At 48.8% G+C, this 12994-nt stretch overlaps 1 protein-coding gene across 1 annotated transcript in view; it reads right to left on the bottom strand.

Annotated features, from left to right (window-relative positions):
* Positions 1-12994, bottom strand: part of SEZ6L (seizure related 6 homolog like) — an 85896-nt gene that overhangs the window by 3505 nt on the left and 69397 nt on the right. The window contains exons 13-15 of the mRNA XM_006147867.3: positions 11076-11270; positions 5145-5177; positions 1716-1830 (exon numbers count right to left, since the gene is read on the bottom strand). Of these exons, the coding sequence (XP_006147929.1) occupies positions 1716-1830; positions 5145-5177; positions 11076-11270 (343 nt within the window). The remainder of the gene's footprint in view (positions 1-1715; positions 1831-5144; positions 5178-11075; positions 11271-12994) is intronic.

Here is a 12994-nt window from a genome sequence, read left to right as displayed (position 1 = left end):
AGAGGAGAATGGAGGAGAAGGGATTGCAGCGTGACCATCCCCCCTGGGGGGTGATTTCTCGCTTTCTGTCTCTATGTCTCTCTCTGTCTGTCTGGTGAGCGAACACGCCCTATAGCGAAAACCTCTCCAAAAAAAGAGCAAGCTGGCAGGTCCATGACTCGAACTGCGGTTGGCCATGTGGGAGTCCAGCACCTTACCCACCATGCCATCCCCACCCCCAAGAGAAGTATTAACAGGGTCTTGTGATCCTCCTACTCCAGCCTCCCGATTAGCTAGGATTACAGGTCCACATCTCAGTGCCCCCATGTCTCAGTCTCCTGCAGTGGTGCCTCCTGCTCGTGCACCATGGCTATGCTTCAAGTCCCTTCTGCAATGCTGAAGCTGTATGGGAAGGTCCCAGGTTCATGTCCCGAGGTGTCCTTGGACACGCCAGGCATGCAGATGTGTGCCTATAATCTTGGCTGGTTGAGGCTGGGGGTGGATCATGGCATGAAGACTTGGTTGAGGGTTCTCCCTGCCTCTCTGAAGATATAAACTTTAAAAGGCACACTAATGTCCATTCACTGAGCACCTGTGACATGCCATGTCACCTTAGAGCAACCTTCCTGACCACCTCTTTGAAGGGGTCCCTCTGTCACTCACCACGCCCCATCTCTTTCCTCCCGTGAGTTTCTTAGCGTGTTAGGATTTATTTGTGTGCCTACTCTCCTCTTCCCATGAGACCGAGCTCCAAAGGGCAGAAGCCATTTATATCAGGCACGAGGCCACCTCAGAGCCTTTGCACACGCCGTGTGACTGCCTGCAACCCTCCTCTGCAATATACCTGCTGCGTTTACTCATGCCTGCTTTCAAGTCCTCACTGCACGTCATTTCTCAGTGGGGCCTCTTCTCCCCGCTCCACTGAAAATGCAACACCACCTCTGTTTCAGAGCCTTTTCCTCTCCCTGCCCAGCTTACTTTGTCTCTCTTCATTGATCAACTACCATGCAACACACTTCGCTGATTTTCTGTCTTCCCTCATGAGAACCAGAGTCCCTTACGGGCAAAAGGTACCTTCTGTTTGGTTTACAGTGATGTTCCTATAGCCCAGAAGACTGCCCGGCACATAGTAGGTGTTCAATAACCGTGGATTTGATCGAATTAGCGACTGTTCCGGGCATAGTTCACTATCTCCCTTCTTTATTCAATGCAAGTTCTATGACCTCTAAAGCCGGGGGCTGTGTCTGGTACACAGTAGATTGTCCACACGAGGGGGCTTGATGGAAAGATGAAGTGAAAACGTGAATTTATTTTGGTGTAAACACGTTTACAATTCATGCATAGTTTCCTCGTAATGCACACTCTCCATGAGCTTGAAGAGTCTTTTATGTATGTAGTGAATAAATGAAGGAATGAGAAAGAGAATGAAGGAAGGAATGAGTCAGTGTGCCAGACACTGTGTAAGGTCTGTCCCCCACTCAACCATAGGCTGAGGTCAGGAATGGTGTCTGGCCTTTTGGCTGCTGTCCATTCAGCCCTCCTACCACACGGGCTGGGTAGACGGCCATTGTAAATATTTACCCCACAAGGTTGAGTTGGGTCATGCCATCTCTACAATCACAGGATGCTACAGCACCCCAGCTAGCGGGGCAACCTCTGAAGCTCAGAGGGGAGCGCCCGGTTTCCAGCACTGGTGGCTGAGTGAGTAGCAGCCCCTCTCCCCCTTGACCTCTCACCTCGTGATGTAGATGTAGGCTCCTCCCAGCAGTAAGGAGATGATGAGGACTGGGATGAAGATCGCCAGCGCCATGTTGCCTCCTTCCAGCGATGACTCGGCTGCCGCTTCTGCTACTGAACACACAAGCCCGTGAGGCCCTCATGTCTCACATGCTCAGCTCACGTGGTACCTGGCTACCTCTCTCAGGTGGGCACCTGCCTTCCCATGTCTGCACCCACTGGAAGAGCTGGTGCCACAGAGCCCTAGACATGGGAGAACCATCTCTAGACAGAGAACTAAGGCAGAGACTAGAGGAAACAGTCTTGCCCTTTTGCAAGAGTCATCCTTGGGTGAATGGCCACAGGGCTACTGAGAACCACACTCCCTAAACTCCGATCTTACATACTCATTTTGGGGGGAGGAAGCATACAGTTGAAATCTGCTTAAAATGCAATTGAATGAAACAGAGAAATCCCAAGTGAGGTGTCTTGAGAAAGGAGACTTACTGGACATTTTCTGGAGTGCAGAGGAGAAATAGGAATGGATCTGGATTGGAGGTTCAAGACTGGTGGGCAAGAATAGGCCACTTGTGTGTGCCTGAGTAGGTGATGCTGGGGGCCAGCCACAGGGTTCATGTAGAGGCTCCCAAACCTGGCTGTAAACCCCAGGAGAAATTTCTTGTACCCAGCTGTAAGCCTCTCCCAGAACTACTTAGTGAGACGCTCCAGTCCAGGGGCAGCCTCTGCACAGCTCTGTGCTCTGCACGCCCTGACGGTGCCCCAGCTGTGGAGATCCAGCCCCGGTTCTGAGAAGCAGTCTTCTCAGTCTCATCTGGAGGCCGCTGCTACCTTCTAACGTCTGCAGCAATCACAAGAGCTCTGATAGCTGTTACGGGGGATGGAGTGTGTTTTCCCTGCACGGCTTGAAGGGAGACACAGCATCTTTTCTAGAAAGTTGGTCTCCAGGTTTCCTCCGCCATTCTTCATGGTCACGTCTAACAGGGCTTAGCTGTACACCAATCTATAATCCATTAACCACCACTTTACGGGGCCTGGAAAATCAATCCTAATGCCCACGATAAATGCACGAGCACAGAACATTATGATGGCATCATTATCTTGAGCAACCCCAGCCCTTGAGGATAGTCTCATGGGTCGCTGCTTGGTAAAGGCAGGGAAGGGATGCCCTGCATCAAGAATGACGCATGAGATGCCCCCTAGTTTCCAAGTAGAGTGACTCACTCGTGCAGCTCCCTACACTCACATCTGAGCCCTGGCTTCACCCGCTTGAGTTAGAGCAGCATCCATTACAAGGGACAGCTACTATGATAATCCTTTATCTGTGGAGCCAGTAGATGGCATGGTGGTTAAGGTGCTGGATTCCCACATGGCCAACCATAGTTCAAGTCCCAAACCTGGTGGCTTGCTTTCTCACTTTCCTCCTCTCCCTTACTCTGTCCCTCTCTGGTCAACTTAAAATAAATAAATGAATGTTAAATAAAATAATTCTTTAAACAACAACAACAAAAAGACACTGAGCGGATGTCTGAAACCTTGGGTAGTATCAAAACCTTCATAAGCCATGTTTTCTCCCGATAAATATGCTTTAGAGAAAGTTTGATTTAAAAATGAGGCAGGTGACAGGCTGACAACAAGAATGGCAAAGCAGTGACAAGATGATGTACTGAAAGCTACAGGGACGTGGTTTCTCTCTCTATTGTATCGTACTCAGGTAACTCAACATGCAGAAAGCGAAACCACAGATGGGGGCTGCAATGAAACGTAACCCACATAACCCAGATTCGGAGAGCACACGTGTCAAAAAACTAAACATGGTTTCAGAAATCCTAATGAAGAAAGACTTCCTTGGTTGAGATAGATATATTTTGTTTGTTTGTTAAGGTTTTTTGCCATAGGGCATGTGTGCTTGCCAGAGACAATGAAAGGGAAAGTGAGAAATCATCCCCCTCTGCCCCCTGCAAGGGGGGATGGCCACACTGCAATCCATTCTCTTCCATTCTCCTCCTGGGATCTTAGGAACACACGTACATGTGCCTGGTGTGATTTTCAAGCCACCAGGTCAGGGACTCGAACTGAGGTCAGCCATGTGGGAGTCCAGGGCCTTAAGCAGCACACCACCTGCTGGCCTCTGGTTGACTCGAACTGAGGAGATGAAACATTTTTGTGAGATGAAACATTTTTGTAAAATGAAACAACTTTTTCTGACAGCACAGCTTAGGTGAGCAGGTTTTGTATCAAACTAACATGAATACAACTTTTTCTGACAGCACAGCTTAGGTGAGTGGTTTTGTATCAAACTAACATGAGTTCTACCCCTGGGAGGGGTTGGAAAAGGGGAAAAAACCCACAAAAATAAAACCCAAACCCAAACTAAAACCTGGAAGGCTTTTACTATCTGTTGCACATCAACACACCTCATTTGAGAACTCCTAATAAAAGGAGAACAGAAGGGAAGATTGGAAAGAAATGGATGGAAAAGGCAGAGGGAAGATATCACAGAAATCTCTGGGGGCAAACTTCTCCCTCCAGAAACCGGAAACCGGAAAGACGCTCAGCATGGAAAGCGAGGCGCGGCTGGATTTAGCAGCCCTCAGGTAGCACCGGGTGGTAGAGCAGCCCAAAAACAGGGTTACACCCTTCTAACTTGGGTTCCCTCGTCGCCCCTGATTGAAATTGTCATGTACTGACTGATGTCAAAGCCCTTTCAGGTTGTATTTAGGATGTTTAGTTGAAAAGCCAATTATTCTCTTCTTTATAATATCATTTGTTTTTACATTATCTTTGGTGGTGTGAAGGCAGAATTTCCTTTAATTGACTTCTTTTTTAAGACAGGCTTTTGCCATGTTGGAATCTTCTTATTTCAGTCTCTCAGTGGGGACGATGGCCATACATCAGCAAGTCTGGCTCTCCCTCTGCCACCATTTTTTTAAGACGGGATCTTGCCATGTTGCCCAGTCCAGACTCAAGCTCAAGATCATCCCATCTTGGCCTCAGAAATCTCTAGAACTAAAGGTACACACCACCACGCTGAGCCTTATACTGAAGCAGGAATCAAACCTGGGTCCACCAAGTGGTCTTAGCCTGTGAAGCATGGTGTCTTAGCAGCGTGTCACCATGGCTTGGTCTATTTAACTTTTTTTTTTTTTTAGGTTTTTGCCATAGGGTCACATATGCCCACCAGAGAGAGAAAGTGAGAAGTCACCTCCCAGGTGGATGGCCACTCTGCGATTCCTTCTCTTCCATTCTCCTCTTGGAATTTTGGGCACACGTGCACATGCGCCACCATGGTTCAGGACTCACACCGTGGGAATCCAGCACCTTAACCACCACCCTACCTGCTGGGCCCATAGTTTTAATTTTTAAAAAGCACCTAGATACAACTTCCTCTATTCACTTGCTGTATTGGATTTCCTCATAGTGGAACTCACCTTCTAAAGCATGTTCAAAACTGTCTTGATTCACTGAAAGAGAAACGAAGAAGCACTGGTCAGTGTAGGTCCAAATCACTGCGTTTGCATGAAACAAAGCCCCGGGGTACAGATGCCAAAGCCCAGGGGACTCTTTTGTGGGCATCCTGCAGTGAGCATTCTGCTTTTATTTATCCTGAGCTGCCACAACCCTCAGGACGACTGGACTCCCTCACTTCCGGTGTTCCCGAGAGGAGACGGGACCCGTAAGAAGGACATGAGAGTGAGAAACGTGATGGGGAATAATCACTGAATGTGTGTCACGTGTCTGATATGGTGCCAGGGTTCCTGTAGACGCTGACTCAGTCAACCCCACAACCACCTCGCGGGGTAGGTGCTGTTACCATCCCTGTTTGACAGAGGTGCAGACAGGCCCAGAGACGTGAAGCGACTTCTCTGACATCACACAGCTTCCAAGTGGTAGAGGCGGGATACACCCACCCGACCTTCCTTCGCCTGTGTCCTTCACAATGTGGGGAGGGAAGGTCTTTTTCATCGTTTCTCTGGAGGCCAAATCTCTGATGAACCCTGAGGCTCAAGATCTTTACACGAAATCCACTTGGAGCTGACATTCTTTTCCTGCTTTGAAATACATATTTGTGTAAGATGTTCTAGCCCCATTTTTACCCTCTGTGTATTTATGTGGCTAGGTTTTATATTCCAGTTATGTTCATTTTCTTGCATTTCCTGTAAAACTCTAGAGGTTCAGATAGCAAGGGATGGCGTCCCATGCTTTGGCTTCAAGGGCATTGTGGGAGCTGAGCGCAGAAACATTTCAAGGACAAGGGTTTCTCCCAGCAGCACTAAACCCCAGCTTGAAGAACTTGGGAGAAAGGATTGCAGCGGAGAGAGATGGGAGAGGGCAGCCATCCAAGGCTTAACGGCCCTCGTTTCATACCCAACCCTACGTCTTCCTAATTAGTACTGTGGTTAAAGTCACTCTCTGATTTATGTCATTGTCATATAATGAGAACTAACCTAGCTGCAAAGCTAATGAACTGACTAGCTAAACTAACCTCTCAGGGTCTCTGACATCAAGAAAATGGGAGACTGAGGTAGAGAGCATCCACTCTAAACATGAGCTGGATCTTGGTGGGTCTGAGGCCTATGGAATCTGAGAACCGGAAGGAGGTGTGGAGTTGTGGAGCTGTGGGTCTCTCAGAGCCTTATTAATGGCCCTAGGCCCTTTCTGGAACTTGCTAGAGTGGCATGGCTGGGGGTAGATTTCTGTGGTTCTCCCCAGCTCCTCAGTAATTCCGAGGCTGCTGTTGGCTGATCCATTGACTCTTTAGAAACACTGATCGGGGTTCAAAAAAAAGTGTGTTTGTTCCTTTTGCTCTTTAAAAACACTTGTCGGGGTTCAAAAAAAAAAAAAAAAAAAAAGAACCAGAGGCAGAAGTGACTTCACCAAGGACAGTGGGTGGCCTGTAGCTGAGTGACTTCACCAAGGTCAGTGGTGGTCTGTAGCAGAGCCAGGCCAAGCCTGGGCCAGTTGGGAAGAGGAAGTGACTTGTCATTTCCTCATAGGGCTGTCGGGGAGGAGCGTCTCAGCAGTAAAGATGGAGAGGAGGAAGGCATGAGGGCCTCCCCAGAGCCTGTGGTGCTAGGAATTCGGTCATGCTGTGGAAGAAAACATGGGGCAGGGGGCTGACTCAGCTGGTAGTAGATGGAAAATAACATTTAGGGAATAATCTGAAAAAAATTTGGTTTAATCTTTTCATGTTTTTTTAATCATGCGTGTGTGTATATATATATTTGTGTGTGTGTGTATTTCCAGAGGGCATGTTTGCTCGCCAGAGACAGAGAGGGAAGTAGAGAAAGCACCCCCAATGCGGCATGATCAAGCCACAATCCCTTCTCCATTTTTCCATCTCGTCATCAAGCCACAATCCCTTCTCCATTTTTTCATCTCGTCTGGATTTGGGGCATGCAGGTGCCCATGCCTGGCATGTTTTTCAAGCCACCAGGGCTGGGATTCGAACTAGGGATCCAGCTTAGCCACTAGCCTACGGGGCTGGCCCAAATGTTTGTGTATTTTCTGATGCGGTCGCATTTTCCTATCAGATTGGCAACGTTAAAAAAACCTGGCAACACCAATGTTGGCGAGGATATGCGGAAACAGACGCTATCATCCACAGGGAAGAGCGAATTGCACCAGGTTGTGAGGAAGGCTGACAGTGTCCACAAAACTCAGGAAGCTTGCTAGTTCACTTCGGGGGACCCGCCTGACTACCCCAGCATGCATGTGCCCATGACCTGAGGCTGGTTGAAGCTAGGGGAGGACTGCGGTGTCAAGACTCTGTTGGGGGTGCAGGCTGAATCTCTTCCCCCCCCCAAAAAAAAAAAAAAAAAAAAAAAAAAAAAAAAAAAAAAGAGCCAGCCCATAGATTGGTGGTTAAGGTGACTGGGTCCCACATGGTTGACTGCACTGTTCGAGTCCCAGATCCAGCACTTGAGAAACAAGGCCAGCACGTGTGTGCATGTCCGAAATTCTGAAATGAGGGAGAGATGGACAGAGGAGAGTGCAACGTGGCCATTCCCCCATGGGAGGTGCTCCATCAGTCTCTCTGTCTCTGTCTCTCTCCACACATGCACGTGCCTGCTGGCTAATTAAGAAAAAACACAAAAACAACAGACCTCATCCTCCAGAGATCTGTACCCCGTTATCGGTCCCCCTTTGGGGAATCTGTCCCGCAGGGTGACACGCCATGATTCATGGGCAAGGATGTTTTTGGCAAAAACAAAACCAGAGAGACAGACAGACAGACAGAACTGGCAGCTCCATCAACAGAGGACATGGTGGGTGCGTCAGGAAACGTTCGCAGCGTGGCGCGATGGGCAGCGATGGAAAAACTTGAGCGATGCCGCTGATACGTGGAGAAAAGGCAAAACAGAATAATGGCTAGCATGATCTTTTTGGGGTTGTTGTTGTTAAAGAAAAATAGGTACCCCTTCCTTCACGTTCCAAGTTTGTCTGTCTGAGTCCAGGGAAAGATGAGATGGGAAACTTAGATGGTCAGTTCTAGCTTCCAGAAAGGATGGAGGAAGGGGAGAGAAAATCCACTCGTGTTTCACTGGCAACTCTGATTTCTCCTTGTTCCACGAGACGCTGGGTAATTATTCAGAGAAGAATTCAACAAGTCCTGGGGCAGTTGATGTGTGGCACCTAAAGTAGCCCTTCTCCTGGTTTCCTTACTGAGGTTTTCTTCAGAACAAACCTTGTTAATATGTTTTTCCCACAGAAAACTTACCAACCCCAAATTGAATTAACTTTGGTTAGTGTTCGAGTAACAGACAGAGGAAATCTTAACTCTGAAAAACTTTCCGGTGTTGTAACTCCACACAGCAGATGGTTTTGCTTATCCATTCATCAGTGGATGGACATTTGGAATGTCTCCGTCCTTGGGATACAGTGACTGATGCTGCTATAAACATGCAAGCACAAGTGTTTCTTTTTAATGCAAAATCAGGAGCTTTTATTTTCATTTTTAGTTTGTTATTGGGTGTGTGTGCCCTTGCCAGGCAGACAGGCAGAGAGGAAAAGTGAGAAAGCACTTTAAAAAAAAAAAAAAAGCACTTAAAAAAGAAAGACCTGTCAGCTCATCCAGCCAGGTGGGATCCAGCCGCCGTAACCACCATGCCACCGGTTGGCCCACAAAGTGTCTGTTTGAATACCTGTTTTCAGTTCTTTTGGGCATATACCTAGGAGTGGAGAAGCAGGCTACAAAAAGTGTGTTTAAGTCTTAAAACTGGGGTTCCTGAATAAGGCATTTGGGAGCCCACGGAAGTTATGCGTTCCTAAGTAGAATGTGGAACTTCACGCTTTGCTCCCCTGGAGCGCGAACTGATCGTGTTGCCTGATTCTCAAAGGGAATCGTTTAAAACATTGCACATATCGAGGGTGTTATTATTGACTGTACACCTCCAGGGCCCAGAGGCACGGATCCAAATTTCACTCGGCGTGTCACAGCTTAATTTCAATGAACGGTTATTTCCTTGATCTGAAGATGCAATTTGCCCACGACCGGTTCTGAGATGGGGCGTGCCTTTCCATTAACGCTGGATTATGATCGCTGCCACCAGGGGGCGCGCACGGTTTCCGTTGGGTCTTGAACCCGGAGCGCAAAATCGCCAGCATTTGCAGAAGGGGCGTCAGCGCTCTCAGGGAACGCCCCGCCGGCAGCAGGGGAGCGCTCTAACCCACGGGGTCCAAGTGGTTGAGAAAAGGGAGTGCCGAGGTGATCCTGTGTAAGCCACATTCTCCGAGCATTAGCCCAAAGCAGGCTGGCTCTCTGGCCAGGACTCACCATTGCGACACTAGGAGTGCGTTTTCCTTTTGTTTCAGGCGCCTGTCTGGCCTCACCCGAGTCCAGCCCAGCTCTACCAAGGACTTCCCTTCTTTTCTGGATAGGGAATTCCGTGGCGTCCATGCGTTTGGGGCAATATTGAACCGAAAAATGGGGCAGCGAAGATTCTGAATCGAAAATGATTCCAAAGTGTCAGACTCTGAAGTTTGGGATGTTTAAAAACCCTGGAACCAACTTGTTTATATTTTTACTATAATGTCATCGGAAGTGTGATGTATGGTAAACGTCTAAGCTTCACAGAGCTCCTTCTTAGTAAGTAAAAATAAAAATGCTAAACAAGAAGACAGCGTGTCATAGTTTAATTGGCACCTTTTTTCCCCCTTTCTCAGTGATGCATACAGCATTTGTGGCATCTTTGATGGAATAACATCCAGAAATCTCACTTTATAAAACAAGACTCCCTGTGAGCCAGTCTTGTCATCTCCAGGCCCCTTGAATCCCATGTGGTGAATAGGTTTCTTTCCCTTTATTTTATTTTTAACTGTGATGAGAGAGAGAGAGAGAGAGAGAGAGAGAGAGAGAGGGAGAGCAATTCCCCATGGGGTGTGATTATGCTAATATTCCATCTCCATTTTGCCAAACCAGGATTTGGGGCATGCATGCACACACACTGGGCATGTTTCTCCAAACCACCCGGGCCGGGATTCGAACCACCGTTGGCCACGTGGGACCCAGCTCTCTAGGCACAGGGCTTACCCACTGTGCTGCTGGCCTTTACCTTTACACACGGGCAGGGGCCCGTTCCAGTGGGATGGCTGTCCCAGGATGCAGCGGATGGTCACCTCGCCCATGAGCTCGAAGCCCTCGTAGCACATGAAGGTCAGGGACTCCCCAGGCAGGTAGAGTCGCTTATACAGGATTTGGTACCCGTTTTCAGGCAACCCTGGGTTGTCACAGGCCAGAGACTCCTCCGCTGAAATGCAAGCCAAAAGGAGCACCGATGAGTTCACACAGCTCTTTGGGGACCGCTGATCAGAGCCGCTGCGGTTGGCTTTAGTCATCCTGTTCAGCATCCTCCCTCTGCAGTCCCCCCTCGCATCCGACTCACCTTCCTCTCTCCCACCCCCGGGCACAGATTGCACATGGCATGGAAGGATGAACCGGACTGTGGAATACGGGTCAGAATCTGGCCTCTGTTACTAGCTGTGTGTCCCCCAGTAAATGACATAATCTCTCTGGTCTGCATTTTTCTTAGCACGATGGGAACGATAGTATTTATCTCACAGAGATGTGAGGACTCAATGAGATAACAAGTGTGCATGTCTCTCTCTCTATTTTATTTTTATATGTGTGGAGAGAGAGAGAGAGAGAGAGAGAGAGAGAGAGAGAGGGAGAGCAATTCCCCATGGGGTGTGATTATGCTAATATTCCATCTCCATTTTGCCAAACCAGGATTTGGGGCATGCATGCACACACACTGGGCATGTTTCTCCAAACCACCCGGGCCGGGATTCGAACCACCGTTGGCCACGTGGGACCCAGCTCTCTAGGCACAGGGCTTACCCACTGTGCTGCTGGCCTTTACCTTTACACACGGGCAGGGGCCCGTTCCAGTGGGATGGCTGTCCCAGGATGCAGCGGATGGTCACCTCGCCCATGAGCTCGAAGCCCTCGTAGCACATGAAGGTCAGGGACTCCCCAGGCAGGTAGAGTCGCTTATACAGGATTTGGTACCCGTTTTCAGGCAACCCTGGGTTGTCACAGGCCAGAGACTCCTCCGCTGAAATGCAAGCCAAAAGGAGCACCGATGAGTTCACACAGCTCTTTGGGGACCGCTGATCAGAGCCGCTGCGGTTGGCTTTAGTCATCCTGTTCAGCATCCTCCCTCTGCAGTCCCCCCTCGCATCCGACTCACCTTCCTCTCTCCCACCCCCGGGCACAGATTGCACATGGCATGGAAGGATGAACCGGACTGTGGAATACGGGTCAGAATCTGGCCTCTGTTACTAGCTGTGTGTCCCCCAGTAAATGACATAATCTCTCTGGTCTGCATTTTTCTTAGCACGATGGGAACGATAGTATTTATCTCACAGAGATGTGAGGACTCAATGAGATAACAAGTGTGCAGGGTTAGGATTTCTTGGCACGTTATGGGTGCTCAGGAGATGGCGGCTGTTTAATCACGAAATAGTCTCACCTTACAAGACCTAACCTGCCCATCTAGCCTGGCTAGGTCTTACCTATTTATTATTTTTTTTTAGAGAGATTTTTGCAATAGGGTCTGTGTGTGCTTACTGGAGAGACAAAGAGACATAAAGCGAGAAATCACCTCCTCCCCTGGGGGGATGGCCCTGCCATAATCCCTTCTCCTTTATTCTCTTCTTGGGATTTTGGGCATGCATGCACATGCATTCTGTGTGAGTTTCAAGCCGCTGGGTCTGGGACTTGAACCACGGTTGACTATGTCAGAGTCCAGTGACATAACCATTAGGCCATTTGCTGGTCTTGGTCTTGTCTTTTAATACTCCTCCTCTTCCAGGAAGCCTTCCCTAAGATCTCTTATCAACTGAATCACCAGTCTTTTCAGTTCTTCCTCCACCTCAGAACGGCATATGCTACATCGCATTAAGTTAGATGATGTGATACCGATTTTCCTCACTGGAGATGCCGCTGTGGAGGCAAGCCGGAAGATCAGGGTCTGGGATATGGCGGATATACAGTAAATGGTTCCAACTCGTCAGCCCACACTGCCCTCTGGTGGCTGTTCTCCTCAGCTGCAGACGCAGACACAAAGTCCCTGTAGCTTGAGATGAACTAGCAGGCTTAACCTTTCCCTGGGGCCAGCAGGTGAGCTAGTTTTTCTTCATAGCAAACATGTTCTTTTTTTTCTTCTTTTTTTTATTTTTTACAGAGGACTGCAAATCCTAAAAAAAAAATGACTTATATCTTACTTAAGAGGTCAAACTATGATAAAATCCACGTAGCACGAAACCTGCCATTTTGCAGTGCTGGGTCCATGCGCAGTGTTTTCAGCACTCTTTTCCTCTTGCAGGTCAGAGATGTTGTACCACTGGGCATGCCCTTCCTCAGCTGTGCAGCCCCTGGCAGTCATCACTCTACTTCCCGACCCCCTCATGTGCCACTACTCTAGGTCCTTCGGCTAAGCGGGTCCTACCAGAGCTGTCTCTCTCTTTTTTTTTTAATTTTTATTTTTTAGAGGTTTTTGCTATAGGGCGTGTACCCTCGCCAGACAGACAGAGAGAGACAGAGAGACAGAAAGCAAAAAATCACCCCCCCCAGGAGGGATGGCCACGCCGCAATCCCTTCTCCTCCATTCTCCTCTCGGGATCTTGGGCACGCATGCACACGCATCTGGTGTGAGTTTAAGCCACTGGGTCCAGGACTTGAACCGCAGTCGACTACGTGGGAGTCCAGCAACATAGCCATTACGCTAACTGCTGGTCCCCAGAGCCGTCTCTTTTTGACTGGCTCATTGCACTGGGA

The sequence above is a fragment of the Tupaia chinensis genome, unplaced genomic scaffold (assembly GCF_000334495.1).
Source record: "Tupaia chinensis unplaced genomic scaffold, TupChi_1.0 Scaffold000226_1, whole genome shotgun sequence".
NCBI classification, from domain to species: Eukaryota; Metazoa; Chordata; class Mammalia; order Scandentia; family Tupaiidae; genus Tupaia; species Tupaia belangeri.
Note: the sequence above shows the minus strand (reverse complement) of the source record. Positions and strands in the feature narration are given on the sequence as shown.